The sequence below is a fragment of the Lethenteron reissneri genome, chromosome 64 (genome assembly GCF_015708825.2).
Source record: "Lethenteron reissneri isolate LAM-NWPU_2019-01 chromosome 64, ASM1570882v1, whole genome shotgun sequence".
Classification (NCBI taxonomy): Eukaryota; Metazoa; Chordata; class Hyperoartia; order Petromyzontiformes; family Petromyzontidae; genus Lethenteron; species Lethenteron reissneri.
In genome coordinates, this window is record NC_083842.1 from 2119317 (window position 1) to 2144375 (window position 25059).

At 40.9% G+C, this 25059-nt stretch overlaps 1 protein-coding gene across 1 annotated transcript in view; it reads left to right on the forward strand.

The window, feature by feature from the left end:
• Positions 1-4908: 4908 nt before the first annotated feature.
• Positions 4909-25059, forward strand: part of LOC133358986 (WD repeat-containing protein 7-like) — a 53631-nt gene continuing 33480 nt past the window's right edge. Inside the window, exons 1-12 of the mRNA XM_061577365.1 lie at positions 4909-5054; positions 6695-6773; positions 7643-7817; positions 10822-10898; positions 11479-11598; positions 15257-15402; positions 17238-17340; positions 18563-18701; positions 19964-20212; positions 21295-21515; positions 22634-22829; positions 24018-24232. Coding sequence (XP_061433349.1) covers positions 4909-5054; positions 6695-6773; positions 7643-7817; positions 10822-10898; positions 11479-11598; positions 15257-15402; positions 17238-17340; positions 18563-18701; positions 19964-20212; positions 21295-21515; positions 22634-22829; positions 24018-24232 — 1866 coding nt within the window. The remainder of the gene's footprint in view (positions 5055-6694; positions 6774-7642; positions 7818-10821; positions 10899-11478; positions 11599-15256; positions 15403-17237; positions 17341-18562; positions 18702-19963; positions 20213-21294; positions 21516-22633; positions 22830-24017; positions 24233-25059) is intronic.

The window sequence follows — 25059 nt, forward strand, 5'->3', positions numbered from 1 at the left end:
TCTCAGACTATCACCATCTGACACTTTCTTAGCCCGTTGTATGAGCATCTTGATGAGAGAGAATTTCTGTGCATTCCCATATAAGTGGGGATTTAAATTTAAAGGAATGTAATTACTACGCAGTCAATGTATATCCCATGTCTTGTATGTGAGCATTTTACATATGACATTTAAATTGAAGCAAAATATATATTTGAGGTAACAATATTTTATATTTAGGACCTATGATAATGTAAATATCAGCCTGAAAGACTAAATGTGGATTCATGCTTTTACCTTTAGTTTTGGACATTAATTCATATTTTACTTATTAGATTTATTTGAAGAAAATTAGTGAGATAAGGTTCCCTAACCCTAAGATCTAAATGCCCTCCCCCTGAAAAAACCTGATATCTAGGTTAAAAAAAATGTTCTGGTAATATGAAACAGGTTCCTGCGGGGTGGGCTGGTAGGAACGAATAACCAAAGAATATAAACATAATGTATTATTACACTTGTTTAGCCAGGAAAGCCTCACTGAGTCTAAAGGTTTTTGTAGGGTCCTGCCAAGTGTTTGCAGTAGGGGGCGATGTTGCTACACCTAATCGGATGATACGAAGGGAGAGTTTGAGGCCTAGTTCTAGGCTTTAGGCCTAGCTGTAGGCTTTAGGCCGCTGTGAGTTAATTTTTAATTTAAATGTTTTAATTATTAATGTAAAAGCTTTAAATTTAAATGTTTCTATTTAAAAACATCAGGGAATGTAACATTGTTAAACATTAACTCCCTTTCACACACGCGGGGGTACGATACGAAGGGAGAGTTTGAGGCCTAGTTCTAGGCTTTAGGCCTAGCTGTAGACTTTAGGCCGCTGTGAGTTAATTTTTAATTTAAATGTTTTAAAAAACTATCTCAGGGAATTATAATTTTTTATTTAAATATTTTAATTAAAAACTATCTCAGGGAATTATAATGGAATGTTACACTTGTTTAGCCAGGAAAGCCTCACTGAGTCTAAAGGTTTTTGTAGGGTCCTGCCAAGTGTTTGCAGTAGGGGACGATGTTGCTACACCTAATCGGACATCGGACGGACGGACGGACGATATAATCTATTGTAGGCTGGTTCACTTCGTTCCTACCAGTATAATTTTGTTTTACTAGTATTTAAGGATAAGTGAGTACATTTTGTCACCAGAGATGGGGGAATGCGTGGTTCCCGGAAATGTTTGCATCGGCTGAGTGGTCTGCAGGCCAAAAAAGTTTGAGTAAAACTGTCCTAGATGGATGCTGTACTATTTCTGTCTGCTACAGCAGTGGTTTAACGATTTCAACATGATCTATATATTTACTTTATTGATCTGGTTAAGGCTTGGGATATAGTTATGAGGCCAGAGTTTTTTTATTGTTCTCCATGCTTTAGAGGTCCCTGACTTTCATATAATTATTAAGCACTCTTATGATGATGGACAGACGAGTTCAAACTGCATGGCCATGCCTTGGGAGCCGTTTTTTGTTCATCATGGGGTGCAACAGAGATGTCCTATTTAAATATTTTTTTTGCTGTGAAGTTTGCGAATCCTTTGGCTTTAACAATTGAATATACATCTGGTAGAGATACAATATCAGTGTAATTCCTCCATCTCCTACCTGCCTACCAGGTAGGGTGCCCTCTAGCCAGTAGGGCATTGAGGCAGGAGGAGTGGGGTCCATGGGTCATGAAGAAAGCTTCCACTGAGCACTGAGTGCTAGCAAGCACTGGTCTACATCAGGGTACCACTCTCACACAAACACTATGGTAAAAATAGAACTCAATCTTACCTCATTTATCCTTTTCTCTCTGCATCTCCATTTATCTCTGCATTTCCCTTTTATCCGTCTCCTTTTGTCTCTGTATCTCCGTTATTTTCTTAGCTTTGAAGGAGATATGTGGAGCTCAGCATTAAATATTGCACATTAGCAATATATTTCAAATACGTTAATCCCCAGCTAAACGTAAGAGATGCAATCCTGGAAAAATGCTACTTCACTGAAAATTACTTAAAACGATCTCTAATTTCCCGTATAAATAATGTCAAAATCAGGGGTTTGCATTCCTAGCTGACATTTCTGGAAAAATGTTTTGTTACTAAATGTCATCAAGCGTACAAAAATGCATACGTAAAAAGCTGACGTACATTTTCACTATAATAAGTAGAAATAATTGGATTAAACTTACCAGAGATGGTTTAAAAGCTTTCTGATCAAGGCCTCTCGGGGTTTAGCCGTGGTGGAGTTCTGCAAACAAAGGGGCAGGATCAACTGGTGTCTCTTCATCTGACAATGAAGCTGGAGCTTCAGGAATGTTCACCAGAGGAACCCGGCTTGCTTCTGGGATTTTCTCCGAACCTTCTGGCTTGATAGCAGAGCATTTCAAAAATCTGCCTAAAGACACCTGGACATAATTTTTCTTATTCTTGGTTCTTTCGGTAAAGTCACGTAGAAGGGAAACAATAAAATAATAAAAATATATATAAAACAATATTGTTTTATATATTTTTTTTTTATTGTTTCCCTTCTACATCACTTTACCGAAAGAACCAAGAATATGAATCCCTGCAGTCACGTAAGCTTTAAATCAAGATCTTTTTTTCTTCTTCTGCTGGTACAGCTCCTTGTAGCAGTAAATGGCAGGTATTTTTTTATGCCCTCTTCCTCTGCTCGTTGTTTTTCCAGCTGCATCGGATTCTCATTAGACAGGTCCTCACCATGGGACTCGAGCAACTCCACCACATTCGACTCCTCCACATTGTCAGTCCGCTTATTTTGCAATGTAGTACTGTTTGTGAAATAACACATAATGGCAACAACTTAGAGCTGGTCATTCATATAGAGCAAATCAAAGAGCTCTCGTATAGCCTACAATTTATTTAGAACATTTATGTCACTAATATTTAAATTTAACTAAGTTTAAACTGGTTTTTATGAAGTGTGTAACTGCAACTGACCTTGTGTGACCATTTTGAACTGATGGAACTGTCACCAGTTATAATGGTTGTTGGGGTAACCTAAACTATACCCGGAAATCAGTCGGTTCGACTTTCTACTTCTGTGACTCTCACACACACGTGCGGTTCGCCCCTACAAATAGCCATCAACACCGAGGAGCGGTACTCAGAAAATAATTTCAACGGCGACAGAGAAAGTCGACCTTTTGTATGACCCGGCTAGCTCTGACCTGTCTGGTGTACAATGACCCAAGTGAAGCAGCAGTGGAGACCATAGTGGTGACGAGATGGGGGGGGGGGGGGGGGGCGTGGGTTCAATCCCGGCCCTGGCGCCTGCATATTTGAAGTTAGCTTGTTCTCCCCATGGTCGTGTGGGTTTTTCTCCAGGTCCTCTGGTTTTTTCGTCCCCCTTTAGAATCATGCGTTTCGAGTATTTGGCTGCGATACACTTCCACATGATAAGCCACTTTGTTGAGTTATCATTTATTGCCAGGTCGCTTCTGAAAAAGAGCCATATAGCTCAATGGGCCTTACCTCGTTAAATAAAAAAGAGTTTAGTTGAGTAAGTCCCCAGGTTGTGGAAGATCTGACTCACGGAAATTTTCCCATAAATCATGTAAAAACAAAAATTGGTAAATTTTTGTGTTATTTATGTAAGCGCAAATAGCGCAGCGCGGCGAGGTTGCGGATGAATACCGCGGCGAGAGACGTAAGGCAGGCCTCGCTCCACCAAAACGCCGCCATCACCTAGCCCAAGCTTCACTAGGATTAAGGTAATAAGAATTGTTTTGTAGCGTGACGTAATTCTCTTCATTTTGTAGCATTATGTAATTGTTTTCTATGCTTAGAACTATATATTTTTTCCCATGGTTCTGTTGCTAGTTTTCTAGCCTAATGCACGGTAAACGAACATTTTGAAGTAAAATTGGAATCATTGAGAGTATTCCATATGAATAAAGCGCTCTACCTAGCATTTACCTGTTATAAACATTTTTCAAGTGTAGTACCCCAGTAATTACCCTGTAATCGGGTAATTTTGTATGGGGTAAGGGTAAAAGGTAGGGTAAAGGTAGGCTCGTTGTTTTTACCTTGCCGATGCCTACTGGGAGCACAGCAGCTCCCACAACCTCGTCTCCCACTGCTGCCTTGTAGTGGTATAATGACCCTCTGTGCGCTGGTTCGATTAGCGCTCACTTCTCCAGCAACGCATCTTGAGTGCTAATTAAGGTCTGCCTGTACTGGTCTGTGTTAAAGGATTTGTTGTACTTTTTAGAATATAAATCATGCAAAATCTTCCCTGCTGAAAAATTCAAACCAGCACATCTAGGCTGTTCTGATGCAAAACAAAAAATAAAAATTTCTACCACATTTCCCAGCAGTTCCGCATTAGCCCCACCTGATTTGGCGCATCGTGATTTGCAGACCATGATGCATTTTAAATCTGCCGCATTTCACCGAGCTTTCTGCAAACCCATTTATTTATTGATGAAAGTACTCTGTATTGCAAAGAGGCCCCATGGCTTCGCAATGCGAACCCTGTAAAATGTCAAAATAACGGAGCTGCATATAGAATCTCGCGGAGCTGCAGAGAGAAATGTGAAATGTCTGGGATTAAAAATTATTCTCAGACATTACACTTCCATTGGAGCTTCAGGAGACTGAGGTAAGATTTATATTTTTGATTTGCTATTTTTTTTCCTTTTGCATCAGCATAGCTGTGTGCTGATGTGATTTGTTTCAGAAGAGAATAATTTAGCATTTTTTAGACATGGAAAAAGAGCAAATTTCAGGATCAACTGTCTCGCTGATTTGGGGGGAACTTCTGGTAAGTCTCGAGTTGTGAGAATTTGCGGATCATTGGAGTGCGGATATTAGAAATCTTGTACGTGTTTTTGTGTTTTATAAACAAAAAATACATCGGTAATACATTGGTCTCGTAAAGTGGCAATGCATTTGTTGTTTACGTTGTTTTTGTCTAACCTACAGATCAGTCCACGAGCCTTGCTGTTTGGTCATTCTTCAGCCATCACTTGTCTCAGCAGGGCGAGTGATGGGCCTGAAGAGGTCTACATCGTCAGTGCATCTGAAAACGGGTCAGTAGCAGTCATGCCAATCTTATCCACAGCACTTGAACATAAACACATTCCTGCAGAGGGAGCTGGTAGGAACGTTGGGTTGCTCGGTCAATGGCCAGGGTCAACGGCGGCGTGGTGTATTCCGCAAATATGTCCGACTGTGAGAGCGGGCTCAAGGCGGCGTGAGTAGGTTAAACGTTGAGTTTTATAAGGGCACCACGGGGTGACCAGCCCCTCCCCACCCAGCCCCACCCCTCCCACCCCCCACCCAGCCCCACCCTCCCCATCCTCCCCACCCTCCCCACCTAGCCCCTCCCCCACCCTCTCCTCCCCACCCAGCCCCACCCTCCCCACCCAGCCCCTCCCTGCACGACGGACAGATGGGCACAATAATCCCCTGTGGGCTGGTGTAACCAGGAGGTTCCTACCAGTATTACTTGTGTATCACAGCCGGTCATAAACCTTAATATCTATGAATAATATGTAAACAGTTCCTCTCAATTATCCCTTGGCAGAATATCCAGGTAGGGGATTAACCGCACTTATCCGCATCCTTTAACGCACACCCTGGTTCTAGTCACTACCCATCACTCGTTGCTGGTCAGTGAGTTGGTGCCTCCATCGGCAAGTAAACCTATGAGTTTGAGAAACATTTAAAACTGATGACGCATGCTACGTCTTTCATTTGGCTTCCATTCTGCGGAGGTAAATAAACCTGTTTTGTCGTCTTAATTTACATGGATTTTGGGCTATCCGTGTGTTTATTTTATCCAAACCACTCGTATGCAATATTACCCGCTTGCCTGTAGTGAATGGAAGCCCAATTAATGTGCTAATGGTGTGAGGAGGAACGGTTTAAATTTACATTTTTAACTTTTGTGTTGCAAAAATAAGGTCGCAGATGATCCGCCAGTGAAATGATTGACCCACAATGGTCGGCTATTTAATCAAACAATTGAATAGTAATTGTGATTGTGTTTAAAGTTGTATATATGATTGCATGCTTAGTGGGAGACTGGTGTAGTAGCTGCAATTGGTACAACTGATCATATTTGTCAGTAGGTATTGTCCATAAAAAAATGCGTTTGCACTTAAAAAAAATATGAACAAGCATGCACACATCAACACATGATCAGCTATTTTTAAATCCTTTATATTAAGTTTGCTTGCTTGCTTGCGTGCTTGCTTGCTTGCTTGCTTACGACCGTGCAAATCTTTCGGTCGTTTTTTAACCCACTTTCCGTGATCCAATCGAGCTGACATTTTGCACACAGACTCGTTGTGCGAGACAATTAATGTTCGTGAAAATGTTTTTCCAAAATTTTACACTGTTTAGGGAAAACTAATTAAATATTTAATTACCAATTGCTTAATACTGGCAGACAATCATCTGATCCATAGGTGGCAGCCATCTCAAGCCAGAGGACGAGAGGACTCTAGCCGCCATGCATATAAAGGATTTAGAGTGAAAAACTTTGTTTTTACGGGTTATACTTATTGTTAACTCATTAGGTGGGTTTGAAAAAGCTGGTTGGAATTGCCCACGTGGTAGGCAATTGATGTGGAGCAGTTGTTACTATAAAGCCTGCCCTCCACATGCCGCCCTTAGCTGTGTAGAATTGCTAACATATTCACAATTATTAACTTGTTTCTTTCAGAGAAATGTGTCTAAGTGATGTAAGTGATGGACGTTGCCTTGAGTTCACGAAGCTTGCCTGCTCTCACATAGCAGTCCACGTGAGTATCACTCGTCTTGGAAATTGCACACTGACCAAAGAAGTTGGTTGTGACACCTTAATTTTTTTTACCTTTTGAATTTTTAAAATAATATATCTTGATGGAAATGTAATTGTGATATGTACAACACATTTGTATTCATTGCTTATTGTTAGAAATTTTTTTTTTCTGAATATTTCATGATATTTATATATGAACACTTACCCGTTAATGGAGTTACATACAGCATGAGACACAACACCTTGTAATCCATAGAGGTAACATGAGCATCATTTGGGCTCTCGTAAGTTTTAAATTGACTTGCACAGTGTGGTGTTGTTGTGATACATAAGAGCCCTTGATGTAACTTGTCAAATGACCACAGCCATGAGGACGTGAGCCAGCCCAGTTCACAAACAGGGAAGCTGTGTTCAGCGTGGATTCGCAGAGCAACTTACAGGAGTCACATGACTCAAGTGCCAGATCGCATGACTCGCAGCCAGAAGTCTTCACGTAGACATTGGCACCCGAGCCATCCTCGGAACTTGTCCATGATGCTACTGGATAACGTAGACGAGAGATTCGCATTCCTGATTTTATTTTGAAAAATGCCCAAGCCTAGGTTAAGCCTTGTGAAATATTGCTTCGTATATGTATGACCACTTCCCCCTGTGAAGCTGCACAGGAGGACTGGAGCAAGAAACAAGTTGTGTTGGGGCATTCTTAGAAAATCCCAGAATAGTTTGGGCCCAATGTTTTAATGACCGTGGAAACTTAGCATAATATGACTGAATCTTTTCTGTAATTATGTTATCATGTGACCGCCCATACTGTCTTGCCATAAACCATTAACATGTTGTGTGCTCTGTGCATATTCTCTGTTTTTTCAGTATTATAAGAGCACAAGCAGACACACACAAATAGGCAGATTGTTGTGTTATGGCCACTATCCAGAAATCCTCGTCATGGATGCCAGTAGTCTGAACATACTCTTCACCCTCGTTTCCAAGATTTCTCCAGACTGGATCAGTGCTATGACAATGGCTTTCTCTTCACAAGCACAAGGTTGGTAAAATATCTCCATATATATAAAAGGCAAAGTTTTGAAAATGTGTGTCTGTCCAAAATGTTTAGCGTACTTCCCGACATGCAACAAACTGGAAATTTGCCATGTGGGTACTTTCCAGACTGTACACCATGCAAACATTATAAAAATACACTTTTGTTTTTTTTCTTGGGGGGGGAGCTCAATAATGCAGAAATGTTTTGCACGGCAAGTGAGCTGTGACGTCAAATCTGTCACGTGACCCGCGCACGTGGAAGCGTAACGCATTGTAGTGTTGTTGTTAGCGCGCTGCGCTATGAACCCGGTGACCCGAGTTCGATTCCCGCTCACGGCCACCACCGGTGACGATTATTTTAACCACTCCTGGGCCTCCCCTAGGTCGACTCAGCCTCAAACGAGTAACTGGTGTGGTGTGTGAACATCGCCACTGGGGAGACAAAGGCGGCCGGGCGTCGTGAATCCAAGTCCCGGGCTAAGCCGGGTAGTAAAGCTAGTTATGTATAAACTGTCCAGTATTCCCTCGTTATTTGCGAGGTATGCATTCCGGAGATACTCGTGAATAGCAAATTTTGCGTATAACAATATTGGCCAACAAAATCGTACACGCAACATCCGCAGATGCTTCTAAAGCTTCGAGAAGTTTTCTCCCTCACCCCTTTAGCTCATCAACTTTCTGACATCACATTCTATCACATCACGTTCTATTAGTTCACTTGATCTCTCATCACTTCAGCTCATCACATTCGTGCATCGCATTCTTGCTCATCACTTTTTCTCTCATCACTTCATCTCTCATCTCTTTGTCTCTCATCACTTTCTATCATCACTTTCTTTTATAAAGTTCCACATGCGATTCGCGGACAGCAAGTTCGTGAATAATGAGGGGAATACTCGATGTAAAAAAGAATGCACACATTTGACCGTTACTTGCTATATCCCAGTGGCTATGAGGTTTGAACACACATGGTCAACAGCATCATTTGTACGTATGTGTTTTTGTATATATGTATCTATCTATCTTTGCTTGGCGACATTATCTTACTGTTCTACCAATTTCATTGAATGAGTTGTCACTAGAACCTTAAACCCAATCGTTCAGATTCTTGGCCTGGGTGCTGCCTACGCACTCTACCATTTCAAATGATGATGCATCTCACAGCCGCATTAAAAAAATTGGTACAACAGATGGGTGTCTAGCATTGGAGAGGGGGCTTCACGCTCTATTTCATGAACGAGTTGTCGGTGATGGTCAAGTTATGATTCATAATTGGTTACTTTTGGGTTAGGTGGTGTGAAAATGTGTCGTGAACCCTCCTTCACCTCACACAGCCAATTAATGAAAGTGTCACGGGAACAAAGTTGCCAAATGTATTACAGCTGCAGCAGAGCACTAACCTACCTATATGTTGGAGATGTAATTTAATAATGACAGTGGATTCATATTTGATGGTTTGTAATTGGCAGGTCAGGTAAGTGTCATAAAGTGAATATGTTTAGCCATACTCTTTGGTTCTTTCCGTAAAGTCACGTAGGTATAAAATATAATAAATCACATATTTAGCCAATTGTGAAAATAGGATATCCTTAAATATGTTTAAGGTTAATTTAGTTCATTAATATTATGGGGATTAGCACTGAGGAATTAGTGATGAAAACAAATGGTTGGTGTACTAATTGGTTACATTATTTAAATTATTGATTAAGCCTAAATGGCTAAGAGCAATCAACTCTAATCAATTAGACCAAGTGCTGTAACTGTGTCGATGCCTTCCTGGCATCTACTTAAGGACCTGGATCGTGAAGCGCTTTCACCCGAGATCTGAGCTCCTGTTAACAGCCTGATGAGGCTGGATGTAATCTCCAGCAAAACGTCGTTACCTATGTCAATGTTGTGAGATTATTCTACACACCAGCGGTGATGTGAGCGGTAGTATATTTGACGTGTTTTATTTAAGAGACTTTTTTTTGATCATCTATATATATGTAAAAGGGAAATTTGTGATTATGTGTGTCTGTTCAAAATGTTTAGCGTACTTCCCGACATGCAACAAACTTGAAATTGGCCATGTGGGTACGTTCCAGACTGTACACCATGCAAACATTTTTTTGGGGGTGGGGTGCAGTAATGCCTATATTTTGCACGGCAAGTGAGCTGTGACGTCACATCTGTCATATGACGCGCGCATGCGCAGTGGTTAGCGCTACGCTGCGCTACGAACCCGGCGACCCGAGTTCGATTCCCATTCACGGCCACCACCGGTGACGATTATTTCAACCGCTCCTGGGCCTCCCCTAGGTCGACTCAGCCTCAAACGAGTAACTGGTGTGCTGTGTGAACATCGCCACTGGGGAGACAAAGGCGGCCGGGCGTGGTGAATCCAAGTCCCGGGAGAAGCCGTGTTCAACTTACGTTTTTATTAGTTGGCTGTGTCGGGTGTGGGAGGGTTTTACACATTCTTGCACAGTTTTACACAACAGAAACCAATTATGCATCGTAATATTGGTCGTGAAAGCCTGCATGTGAAACGGTCAAGTTAGTTGACAACTCGTGAGTGTTGTAACAAGAGTGGTGAATATCTACCCACATTCCCAGTTTCTGTGGCACTCTACTTCCCCCCCCACCTCCCAGGCCCGCTCCCAGCGCCGGCATTGTGTCTCACCAGCCGTGTCTCAACAGGAGTCACTCCCCCCCCCCTACTCCACACTCCGCGCCCCCTGCATCTCTCCTCCCCCCTCTTACCTTATATAATCGCTCGTCACAAACAGCTCTCTTTGCCCAGTACAGTAATTTTTGTTTCTTGCTGTGGTTGTCCCACCTGATGACGGAGGCTTGTGTTGCTTCCGAAACGTCGTGATTTAATTGAATTTTTTCTATTTTTAATTTTTAGTCTTAATTTTATTTTTATTTTTTCACCAGCGTGACTTTACCGAAAGAACCAAAGAGTATGGTTTAAAATATTTATATTTGCCTATATTTATTTGTCCGCTGTGAATATATTACAGAGGACAAAGTGATCGCTGTGTCCGTTTCCGGAAATCTTAAAGTCTGGAATCTGAAAAACATTTCTAATAAGTTGCAGGTGAGTACAACGGTGAACTTTAAGTATTTTAATTGTTACAATATATTACGTACTTTAATATGTAATGTTAATCGTAATGACGAAGGCTTTTAAATAGTGCATGCACTAAATGATCCAGATATTTTAAACATAATATCTGGATTATGCAAATATCGAAGTTGAAAAACAATCAAGGTTGGTATAGTCCTTATCTGCCATGTGAAGGGTGTGATTTTGTAGGAATGGTTATCGTGATTATATTAACTATACTTTTGCACCATGCACCCCACCAAATGTGGACCTCACCCGTTCTGTCTGTGTTGGATAGTGTTGGACCCCTCACATGCGTGGGCTTTCTACGGGGGCTTTTATTTTCACCAAGATATAAACACTCATTAATTGACCCATAACACCTTAATAATCACGCTGACTCTACTTTGTAATTGACATAATTACAGTTAAATAGACTGTCTACAGATTATATTATCGAATGATATTGCAATTTAAAGGATACAAAAATGTTCTTATTCTTAACCAAAGAACGCTTTCGTGCTTATGTGTACAAAAATGTGTTTTCCGAAGATGTTGTTTGTTGTTCCAGATAGGAGAGATATTGCACGAGGAAGAATCAAAGCCAATTCACTGCACCGACTGCCAAGACATCTGTTTCTGCCCCTTCACATGCCGATCGTTGTTGCTGGTCTCCACATCATGTTGGATGGTAACGTTTGTCAACGTTAAACGTTTTATTTTGCAAGTGATGGAATTTCATAACTTTTTTTTCTTCATACATTTCTTGTGTAACAGATCATTGCTGTATGGTAAAACCTCTGGGAAGCTGGATTTAAAGGGGTAAGAGCCTCTCTGGTGATGGGGGTGTCTGGCATACTGCAGTTAATTCGTTTTTTCAGAATTCATCATCATCAGCCATGATCAGTCCTCTCCAAGCGGCTGCCACATCTCAGTCTTGCAGTCGCAATCTCTCCTGCGCGTGAACTACTTTTATCCCTCCAGCTGCTCAGTAGACATCCTCTCATAATTAGAATTGTTCAATTCCTTAGCTGCTGCTTCATCATCATTTAAAAGTTGTCATGTAAAGCAACCATAAACACATGAAAAGACCTATGTTGGTAATTTTTTGAGAAACTCTACTATATACACAATATACATAGAAGTAAAATGTAAAAGCATAAATATCTTGGGAACAGTAGCCAATCGGTTGGTTTAATTGTCATATTTGAATTCAGCACATCAAAATCCGTAATTAAGAGCACATATCATCTCTGAAGCAGACGACATCTAAAAAAATGTCGACCAGTTTTATTGTTCCTCACCTCGGAGCATCATCCCTCGTCCTGGCTATCTCTGCCTCAAGCCCACTTGTCATACTAGTTTAAATTGTGTCAGTAACCTTGAGTACAGTCCACACCTCCCATTAGCACGGTTGGATATGTATGGTGCAAAATAAGTTCACTAGACATTCCCTTATCCATATTTTCCTCGTTCTACCTCTGTAATTTCAAGCATGCATCTCCATGCTTTGCACACCGTTATATTGTTGATATATGAACCATATGTGATAACGGGTAGAACATACTGATTAAAACCATTCTTCTCAATGCACGTAGGCCAAAAATACATTATCAAGTGCCGCTTTACAAAAAGAAAGCATTTCAACCTTCTCTCATCCATCTCTTTGTTTCACCATTTTGATACCAGTCAGCCTTCATCAGGTGAGTGCCAGTTGGGGGACTTGTAGCAGTTTGGGGTGCTTGGGAAGCCTCCCCAACGGGCTTCGCTGCCTCCTTGCTCACTTTGCCATGGGAGCACTCCGCTGGCCAGCCCCGGCGATTAACCGGTGCCATAGGTCGACTGTCTGAGATGACTGGTCGATGCAACACCTGTGCCCCCCCTACTGTGCCAACTTTCCGCTTTAGCCGCCCAGCGCTCCGCATGTTGTTGTGAGCGTTGCTCCACTGCCCTCTGTTGTTGTCCAACTGCCCAATAGCCTCCTTCATGAGCCTTATCCACAGAGGCCGATCTTAACATCGCTGGTACTACTCATCGGCAAGTCCACTCAGCTCCACATCCTCTTTTACCATATCACTCCATCTCTTGTCTAGCCCGTGCCGCTCCTTTTTAGCCCCCTCTATCGGGCTGAACAAAAGCTGTTTAGGCATGCGGTGGCTGGGCACGCGGGCTACATGACCCACCCAACTCAGCCTTGCCTGGCGGAGGAGCTCCCCGATGGGACTTTGTCTATATCTTTCAAGGATTTGTGAGCTCAAAGAATCCAGCCTGGTTAAACCCAGAATGGATCATAGGCAGGCCAGCCTAAATGTTTTTAACCGAGGAAGATGTTCTATTAGGGGGGTCCAAGGTTTCGCAAGCGAAGAGAAGGGAGGGCATGATGGTGGCCGAGAAGACCTGAAGCTTCGTGTGGAGCGACAGATCAGGTAGTGTCCACACAGCGTTATGCAACCGATGAAAAGATAATGCCACTCGACTGATTCGGAGTGAGACCTCTGCTGTCAAACTGGAGCCGGTCATGAGCACACTGCCCAGGTGTGTGAAACTCTCCACTCTGTCCACAACTGCCCTATCACCAAATTGGGAGTTGTGGGGTGGAGTGTCTGATGGTACAAAATACCCAGGCAGGTGCTTAGTTTTGGTGGGGCTGATGGTCAGGCTGATGGTAAGGTCCAGGTTCGGCAGCAGCGCCTTCAAACTCCTCTTCTAACCACCACCACAGCCATCACATCCAGCATTAAAGTAGAAAAACAAAGATCTGCTCTGTATCTGCATTCGGTGAACTGACGCTGTTTTGTATCAATTGAAATGTAACTGGTCTCTGCCTCTGTGTCATATATAACTGGGTATCGTCTCTATAGCAGTGTACACTCAGTCGATACCGCCTTATAATGTCTCCCAACGGGTGCGTGTGTACTGTGGAGAGCATGGGTGATATACGAAGCCCTTGGACACCCCACAAAGAATCATCTGAGGAATAAATTGCATTCACTGCCCTCTTCAGACCTACCTGTAAGGAAAGAATGGAACCATCTAAGGACTGTTCCAGACCATCTACAAATCAGCTTTAGGCAGCATGATCCACCACGGCAAAATCTGCAGAGAGAATGAAGCAGAACCAAAAAAAGGGGAATGTATTTTCCGAGAGCTTGCTATCAGGAGGCTATTCATCACCCTGAACTCGAACTTTCTCAGGAATATGCCTCTTCCGAAGTCCTGCCAGTTTCAGCGTGACCACCTCATGAGCCTTATCTGTGGAGGCAAGGCGAGAGATGGGTCTGTAGTTAGCAGGACAGTCCAGGTCAAGAGAAGGTTACTTACTTTTTTTTAATGTTTAGCTTGTTTAAAGGTTTTAAGGGGTCTGAATATTTATCTTGTATAAAATGGTTATTTTGTTACTTCAACATTTAATCATTTGAATTGTCAAGCTTCACTATAATTTACGTTCAATTTTACAAATGTTACTGAAGTGTTTTTGGGGAAGTTGTTTGCATTGCAAACTTTGTTATTATATTGACTTGTATTGCAGTAGTTTGGATAGTAATGCGGTATTTCAGGTGTTATCATGTGGTGTAATATAAAAACTAAAATTTGAAGCATCAGTCTAGTATTTCAGTCATGAAGTCTACGCTATTGGGGAGGAGTCCTACAGTAAAACCTCTTCATTTGCGAATTTTTCTTTAGCGAAATTCGATTCCTTGCGATTTTATATTTGTATACCAGTTCAACTTTCGCGCCTTAGTCCTTCAGCTATTCACGATGTTGGCAACCTCGTCATGGGAGGGGTGTTTTTGCAGCACAGTATATAAGTGTATTTTTAAATTTCAATCATGGGGTCTAAGCGTCAAGTGAGTGGAGGAATGAGAGCACGAGTAAAAGGCAGGAAAAAGTTCAAAGTTTAGTTCAAAAAGTCAAGTTGTTGCATAGACTTGTTCGTGGTGATCGTGCATCTGCTGACCATCATAATCACATCCCCATCCAAAGTAATTAAAAGTGCCCATATTTAAAGTATAATTTATTGATGTATTTTATTTACTCTATTTTGTTGTATTATTTGTGTTATCTATTTTTATTGTACAATTTTATTAAACATATGGATGTTATTTATGCGTACAGTACAGGATTAGTGTATGTTCAGTTGGATATGGAAACCTAATTCCCTTTTCCTCATATAAACACGGCATCTTCAATTGCGAATTCTACTTTTGCACAGATGTTCAAGAGCCTAACGCTCCTGAAAATCGAGGCCTTACCTTATTAGCAAAACCATATTCTCAATGATATTTCAATTAAGCTTTCTTCCCGAGGTGGTACATGATCAGAGTTCTAAATACATTTTTTTTTGCCAGGTGTTTGATGCAGGTGACTTCTCAGTCCTTTGCTCGGTGTGCTCCGAAAAAGGAGAGCGGTGGTCAGGAGGAAAGTTTTTAACTGCAGATAGTGTAATCATCTGGACAGAGGAAGGAGCAGCATCTGTCTACCGCCTGCCACCCAGGTGAGCTCCCAACAACTTTGCATGCACCATGTGCCATATTGCCTTCCACGCCTAACACTGGGCATACATTCATTTGCAAAACTATTTGAGTTTTTAGTTATGTAACTAAAAAACTCCTAAAAACAATGTCTCTGTGCTTCCGTGTCTCTGTTTCCATGCCTTTGTTTTGCTTGATTGTCGGCGTGAGTTCAAGGAATGTGCCATCCATGGCAAATGCTTCATTGCATATTTTTTAGGAGTTTTTATTGCAGCGTTTCACAGACTTTTAAGATCTCCAAACAGTACACCCACATCAACACATATTTTAGCCATTTCACTGTACTGTAATAGTTATGAAGTGTAATTTATTGAATACAGTAGTTACTGTTTTTATTTGGTCACATATAGAGAATATGTGTGTGCGTATCTACAGTATGCCAGTACTGTACATTTGTATATGTGCCTTTGTCTTTAAGTCAAGTAACTTTCGAAAGTAGCTTACCGAGTAGTAACTTTTAAAAGTAACCTAAGTAATTTAGAACATTTTCACAACTAATATAAAGTGACATTTCAGCAGCAAACATTACTTTTTTGGTACGTAATTTTTAATTTTTCAAAGTTACTATGTTTTTTTACGTAACTTTCCCCACATTGCTTGGGGGTCAAGCCAGTTGCACTTACACATGGGCACAACGTGTTGCTTGTAGCTTGTAACTGGGATACTCTTGACGCTGTTCCCAGAAGTAAGGAAACCCATGCACTGCTCATGGGATCTTTATCTTGCGCGCTGTGTGTACAATATGTACACAGGTACTAACATGGTCCAACGGTAGTACATTCGCGGTTGAGATCCGGCAGGCCACCCTGGTTAATACTGCAGGTGTCACTGGATGTTCAAGATCTGGTGACGTCTTTTGAAAATAATAGGACAGAGTTTGTTCCAGCATTATGGTGCAAACTTGCCAAATTTGAAAATGTACTTGAAAATTACTTAATGGGGAATGCACATCAACCCCCTACTGTAAAACTACTGCAGACTGTAAAAGCATCGCACCTTTTTGGATAACCCTGCGCCATGAGAATTATATGTATGTTTTTATTTTATTTTATGTCAGTGTAAAATAGAGGTTCTGTTTTATTTACAAATCAAAGCCTGCATGGTTTTTTTAATTAACTGAATCGAATGTATTAACGTGTATCTCTTGTAGGCCTACTTTTCTACACATACCCATGGGTATATTGTTACAGTCGTATACCTCCGTTAAAGAGGCTCACATTATTAGTACCAGTAATGAATTCAATGATAAGTAAAATATCTTGTTACTTTTAGGAAAAATGTGAAGATATCCCTACGTTATTATTCAACATGGTTAGCTGCTCTGCTGAACGTTGTGTAAATATTCATCAATCTTTTTTCATCAATATTATAAATACTAGGCAATGTTTAAAGTGAGCACCTCTGCTTTTGTAATGTTCATTAGAATTTCTGATCGTTTCTCAGTTTTCATCTCATATTGCAAGTCAAATGTATTTTATTAGGTAGTGTGGCATTAAGTTCACAGGATCATTTAGCGTTAGTTTTTAGGGCAATATGGTTTTATGAATAATTATACTTTGGCTTGAGATATAGAAATATACGTCTAAGAGCGTTGAGTGTAAGTTGCATTTTCCAAGGCCTTATGTATGCTGCACATTCATGTTTAACTTTATCTGTGCCTCATTACTTGACATAGCTGACTGAACTGTTTGTGTTCATCTGCTTGTTTGCATTTTCATTTGGCCTTATTGAATGTGTAATACGGTGTGCCGTGGTGTCAACAGTACTTTTCAAATGACAACGCTTCGTGTTTTTGCAGTTGCCTTCCGGATAGTAAACACTTCCGCAGTGACGTTGGGAAGGTCATCGACAGTTCACCCCCCAAGCGGCTTTATCGGATCACCTGCCCTCCGGATGAACAGGTTATCATTGCACTTCCACTTATTACAGTGAATTTGGCTGTAATGCTTCCACCTGAAGACGGAAGCTTGTGTTGGCCTCCGAAACGTCGTGATTTAATTTAGTTATTTATTTATTTTCATCTACGTGACTTTACCGAAAAAACCAAAGAGTATGAATCCTTGCAGTCACGAAAACTTCAAATCTAGAATTAACATTGGTCTTGTTGTATATACAGTTACACGCTGCCATTTGCACACTGCCAATAACCTCTTTAGAATATATATTTTTATCTGACGGTGATCCTGAAATCAATCATTATGCTGTGGACAGTAGTCCTAATGTGGCATGTAACAATAATTGTCTTATTTACGACGATCTGATTCACGATGGGGTTTTCAGGGATGCAATTTGTCGTAAAAGAGAGGACCGTTTGCATTTTCTCATCGTTTCTTTGGCTGTAAGAGCTAATGATGTGATCTTTAACAGGACTTTGCAATCAATTGGTTCCTATAATGACTATCATCAGCAAATCTGAATTGTTTAAGCCAATCTCCATTTATGTTTTTATTTAATTCCTCCTATCCATATTCTTGTTTCTTTTGCTAAAGTCACGTAGAATGGAAATAATCAAATAATAAAATTTTTACAATCAAATTTCCCTTCTACGTGACTTTAGCGAAATAACCAAGAATATGAATCCCTGCAGTCACGAAAGCTTTAAATAGAAGAAAAGTCCTCCTATCCAATTAATTATTTGTTTAATATTCAAATGTGTTTTGTTTATTTTTATTTTACCTGTGGTCGGGCCCATTGAGCTAAGAAGCTTTTAACCCTGGTGAGGACATCACCTGCCCCGACTCCTCTTCTGAATTATCCAATCAATTGGAGATCAGAGTTAAAATGGATAGCCACAGGTTTCTAAATGATCTGTACAGGTTTAAGTTGTGTGGGATTTTTCTAGGTATTTATTTTTTCTTTAAATACTAAAATGAGTTAGTCCTACACTTTAAATGTAATCCTTTGTAATAACACTTGCTTTCTCTGAGAATATTTCATATTATTGTTCTTAAATTAATTGCACGTACATTTATGCGTAACAATGTGTAACGTACCATTTGTAAATAGTTTTCTAATGATGTATTTTGGGGGATATGAATGTAATGAATGGAAAGCAGCATATACCTTCATTTATGGACACCTGTTTATTGATGCTTTTTTTTACACTTGTATATTTGTGATCAGCCATTAATCTGCCTGCCAGTCATGAAGTATTTCCATGGAAAGCCGTCGTCGTCGTCGTCACGGCTACTTGTGCAAGGCGACTCTATGGGCCAGTTGACAGTTTGGCGCATACCGGCAGAACAAACGCAACATCAAAGTGGTCAGTGTTTCAGCATCTTGCATAATAAGCCTTGATATCCATGAATGTTGTTCTTCTTCCAGAAGCCTCACAAACGTGTTTTAAAAATAAAAATATATGTGCAACAATTAGAATCCACCAAAAGCATGACCAATGCATTTCTTCATAAACTTTCATGAAAATGGATTTTACACTCTCCAAATGGAAGCACACAGTGGGAGATTAATTGCAATCTGGTTAAGAGCAGATTCCAGTCCAGTATATATCTATCCAAGGTAAAATGCAAGTCTAGTGCAGATATCGCCATGGTAGGAAAATATGACATCCTTCATGAGGCATCTGGATTGCCATTGAACTTCACGGAGTAGGCATATCACGAGGGTGCTTCACAAGTGCTGATGCATCCCAAGGTAGGCGTCAAATTAATGGAATTTGTCTCAGAAACAGAATCACATGGTTGCAGAGAGTGAGCATATAAAGTACGGAGTTTGTAGAGTGGATTAACCGCGCACACATTATCAATCCCTTTTGTAAGTGGCATAACGAGAGTGCAGTGGACACCCCTGTCATACACACATACAGTCTGTCAATGTCAAGAAGCCATCCAGGCTACGGCCATGAATTCCATTGCACCTCGCCATTGCTTTGGTATGTCCGCCAGATCCAGCAACTTTAGCACAGTCAATCCCACACCGTGCTCAGCTATTGTACAGCTGGCTACACACCTCCAACATGTATTGCAGCATCGGCCTCACCTTGTCCATAATGCTGGCCCCACCACTTCTATAAACACTTCTGTCCTGCTGTACTTAATGGGTGCTCACGAATAACACATTGCTCCTCTATATGTGATATGTGCTTGCAAAGACAAACATATTAATATATTACGTAATATATATATGGCATAATAGGAAATAGAATTATACTCTTTGGTTCTTTCGGTAAAGTCACGTAGTTATAAAACAAAATAAATTAAAAATAAATCACGACGTTTCGGGCGTAACACAAGCATCCGTCATCAGGTGGGACAACCACAGCAAGAAACAATTGCTGAAGTGGGTAGAAGCACTCCCATAATACGAGGTTGTGGTTGTCCCACCTGATGACGGACGCTTGTGTTGCGCCCGAAACGTCGTGATATAATTTTAATTTATTTTATTTTATACCTACGTGACTTTACCGAAAGAACCAAAGAGTATGGATCCCTGCAGTCACGAAAACTTCAAATCTAGAGGAAATAAAATGTATTAATAACATTTATTTTTTACTTTTTTTTCTTCCAGATTTGGACATGACCAGACGGGTGAGTTTGAAGTCTCACTTTGAAGTGGCCGTGCCTCGTCCAGCAGGTGTCATAGATCAGTTGAGTGTGGTTCCAGGATGCAGCAAACCTCTGCTGGTGATGTCCAGCATTTACATTCCTGCCAGTGGACAGCTCGTGTGTGGCCGTGAAGACGGGAGTATTATCATTGTACCTGCAACGCAGACTGCAGCTGTACAGCTGCTGCACGGCGAACATGCATCACGCAGAGGTAACCACATCCTCTACACATAAAGAGGCAGCCATTCAAACCGTTTGCCTGCCGCGCGAAATTTAAAATGTTTTACAATTTTGTCGTATCGCTATCGCCATCGTAATATCGAAATATCGTAAGTCGGACCGTCGTAACTCGGGGACTCTCTGTATGTAGTGGACTGTTTATCAGTTACATACCAGTATGATCATTGTTATGGCAACTGTCTTAGAAGTGACATTGTTTTTATAAGATCTGACTGATTTTAAGCAACAGCCTGGGATACACAGCCAGGTACAGGCAGTCCTCGACTTACAAACTGGTTGCGTTCCTGAGACCTGTTCTTAAGTTCATTTGTTCATATCTCGGAACTCAATATTTAATTGTACAGTGCATACGGTCAGTGTAATAATATGGGTTATGGTTCAACAAATAAGGGAAGCAATTGTTAAACTCAATAAATCAGAAAAAATATTGTACATTTGCATATAATACTGTAATAGATACTTTATAGTAAATCAAACATAAAATAAAGCAATATGAAAACCAAAAATCATTTTTATTATCACTTACCTCGAGTCCTGATGCTGGCTTGCTTGTCAGAAGGGGCGCGATGCTGGGACTCATTACAATCTCATGGAGCATCGCTTCGCCAAACAAAATAGTTCCGCGGTTCAGTTTGTAACTACGACCGAACGTTTGCAAGTCGGATGGTTAAAAATGATGTCTTATGGACGTTCATGAGTTTGGATGATCGTAAGTCGGACGTTTGTATCTCGGGGACTGCTGTACCCATGTGAGAGTTTTTAATATTTTGGGTTGTATTTTTAAGGTTTTTATCATTATAGTTGAAATTTCAGTGGTATAATTCTACATATGTCATGAGCAATATGTTGACACACCGACTTGTCATTTTTTGCCACTTTATAACAGCTGGCTTATTGTAATATAGCAAAAGCATAACTCTATTTAGACTCGTTAGTCCAGGTTTTTTTGTGATCTGTGTTGTGAATATGTAAAACTGCGCAGAGAGAAAGTCTGGTTACTTTGTTTCATGCCCTGTAAATATGTGATTTACCCATCGTGTCACGCGAGATTAGGCTGGCCACCCCACCGTACACTCCGTGGACACGAAGGCAAAGTGAGCAGCCTGCTTTACCCATATCAGCTGTCCCCTCGCTACGACCAACGTTGGCTGCTCTCTGGGGGTGTGGACTTCTCTGTGATCCTTTGGGATATCATCTCTGGAGAAATGTTGCACACCTTCTGCATCCACGGTGGCGAGATCCTACAGCTGCTTGTTCCTCCAGAAGGATGCAGTGTAAGTTCACGACACTTAAAACACTAATCGTGTACTTTTTCACCAAAATCCATACAGTTTTTTTATCAGCTGCATGAGCCATGGTGTTTGATATTATTTTGATAATGGGACAAAATAACCATTTGTTTTTTTTATTGTGTCTTTGTTAATATATCACCATGATAATGCATTATATATTTTAAATATACACTTCAAAGTTTATAGAATATACAATGGTAATTAAATATTGTGTAAGAATGTACATTTTGGTCATCATCGACATGCTTGATTTTAAGTAATGAGTCTGTACAAAGCACTCGTCCTCCCACGAAGTTTTATTTTTGGTTTGTGATGTATACTTGTTGGAACACCATAAGCATATTATTTTGTGTAATAAAGTTTATTTAAACAATTTTCCTATACGACTAAGCTAACCATTCCATAACTGAAAAATAAGTATTATGTATGTATGTTGAACTTGTTTTGCACCGTACACAGCTTACGATGTTATTCGGACATGTGGGAGAAAGACGACAAACTAAACACAAAAAGCAATTTGTTCAACGAGTGTGATTCACAGAGGGGTCATGGACTGGAGCTATACTTTTGATTTAAAGCTTTCGTGACTGCAGGGATTCATATTCTTGGTTCTTTCGGTAAAGTCACGTAGAAGGGAAACAATAAAATAATGAATATATAAAACAATAAAATGATCACGACGTTTCGACTGCAACACAGGCAATCATCATCAGGTGTGAAAAACAGAGCAAGAAAATTTGAAAAAAGTCGCTTTTTTTCTTAACGTTATGGACTCGTCCATTTGAACAACTGCCAAAATCGCTGTCCGTGGTGCTAACGTTTAGAAAAAAACGCCACTTTTTTCAAATTTCCTTGCTGTGTTTTTCACACCTGATGATGATTGCTTGTGTTGCACTCGAAACGTCGTGAGAATTTAATAGTTTTATATTTTTATTATTTTATTGTTTTATATTTTTATTATTTTATTGTTTCCCTTCTACGTGACTTTATTGAAAGAACCAAGGATATGGAGCTATACCTTTACAGTGTTTCAGATGTACAAAATAATACCACCGTGTGTGTTAATTCCCGTTGTTGTCCTTGTGTTCCTGATGAGACAGACGCGTGTGCAGCACTGCGTGTGTTCAGTGGCAAGTGACCACTCGGTGGCCTTGTTGAGCCTCAAGGAAAGACGCTGCATCATGTTGGCGTCACGCCACCTCTTCCCTGTGCATACCGTCAAGTGGCGTCCCCTTGACGACTACCTGGTGGTCGGCTGCTCAGATGGGTCCGTCTATGTGTGGCAAATGGAGAATGGTGAGACCTCGCAACTGTTTCATAACTTAAGTGCGATAATGAGCAACTACCCCATGGGAACCTCATTTGCCAGTAAAAATATGATAATTGGTTTTTTACCCTTCTATCTGGCAACAAAACTGACACCTTTTTACAAGGAGTCATGTTTGCATAGACCACAATACCTGCAGTCATAATGCAAACAAAAAACATAACTCTGATAATGAGCACTGTCCTTGAAGTTGAGCAACTACATTTGTGAGTGCGTTTTCCGAACACGTCGGTTTAAATGCACTATATGCCCTACGGGCCTACACAACCACATGATGTTCGATGATCTCCTCAACACCAACCACAGACTTGAGTTATTATCCTAAATATTGGAAATGTTGAGTTATTTTACAATGTATTGGAAACATTTACAATATATCAAATGTATAAACACACAATAAAACCCACGGCATGTTTTAATAGCATCATCTTATAATTAACTACTATATTTACCCATGGAATGTCAGTGTGTAACATGCATGACGTCACTCCACGTCAACCAGCCCCCCTCATTAATAATCATGAACAGGTGACATCCTCCAAATTGACACCCCCCCTCCGTTAATATTAATTAGTGGGTGACGTCACTCCACATGGGGGGGGGGGCGAGGCGCCTCCTCCCCTCTCCTCAGCGTCAACTTACAACCCTCACTACACAATCTCCGTAACGCTGTTGAGACATAGAAGTAAAAAGGACGTCATGATGAACAAGGGATTATAACCTTTAAATGACATAGGTCTGTGTCACCGCGGCCTTACAAATTGCACACGATTGTATGCAATGAATATACCACGTCGTGGTTTGCTTTTCGCTTGCAAGTTTCAGATTTACTGCAATACACCCGCCCTTGGACGGGCAAAAGGCTAGTAGAGTATCGAGTTGGCCATTCCTTCACATCAGAGAGAAAAGGCAGAGCGATTGGCTGATGTGCAGTTGGAGGTTTAATATACTGGGCGAAGTGACAAGGATGGCCTTTTAAATGGTCCTGGGATATTATATTTGGGTTTCTGACAAGCACGTTGAATTAATATTGACTACCGGGTGTTGTATAGCTGTTGGAACAACAATGCTAGGCTAAGATTTTCTTTGTTTTTAAATCTCCAAGAAGCCTTTAGATTCTAATAAAAAGGTGCCTTTATATATCCTTTGTGTACCAGGAGCATTGGATCGGTGTGTAATGGGCATCAGTGCAGTGCAGATATTGCAAGGCTGTGATGAAGCTGTTCCAGCAGCCTTGGAGAGTGCGAGCCACCCAGCAGTAAACCTGAAGCAGGCCATGGCGCGACGCAGCTTGGCCGCTCTCAAACACGCAGCTCACCACAAGCTTCACAGCCTGGCCACCAACCTGCTTGCATCCGATGTCAATGACAAGGTATTTAACGTAAAACATGTTGACATCTCTTTAACATGCGTTTGGCATACTCATTTGTGAGTTTAAACTAGACAAAACACATTTGCCTTTCACGAAAAAACAACGAATGAGTGCCTAATTATTTGACGATTGAATTCAAGTTGGATTCACAAGTTATTGACTTATTACATTCTCGTTTAACGATGGTTAAATTTAATGAGTGAATACTGCCTGCTATGACATGGTCCAGTAGCATGGTCATTCATGAAAAAAGTGCACAGAGAAACGTGGAGAAATTAGTTGATCGGAATTACACCGGGACAGAAATAGGCACAAATGGTTAATGGCATCATTCAAACTGTAAACAAAAGTGGGCCTGGGAAGCTTGATGATGGTTAAAAATCATGGCAAAGTGACGGATAATACATTTTACGCATCTGAGAGAACAAGGAAATGGAGCGTTGAAATCGGTTATTTGTGGGCACTGCAGTGGCAAGATGTTAACTCCTTCACCTGGTGTGCAGGAGGTCGTGGGTTTGATCCCGACCCTGATTGATAACTGCGTATTTGAAGTTTGCTTGTTCTCCCCCTGGTCACGTGGGATTTTCTCCAGGTCCTCTGGTTTTTCCCTCCACACTTAGAAACATGCGTTTAGAGTCTTTGGCTGCGCTCAATTTCCATGTGATAAGCCAATTCATAGAGCTATTGTTTGTGGCCAGATCGCTTCTGAAAAAGAACTGTATAGCTCAGTGGGCTTTACTTGGTAAAATAAAAAATAGATTAGTTTGTTGTTCAGTTTTAGATTATTGCATTATTGTGAGATACGGCAGTAGCTTGGGGAGGATTTT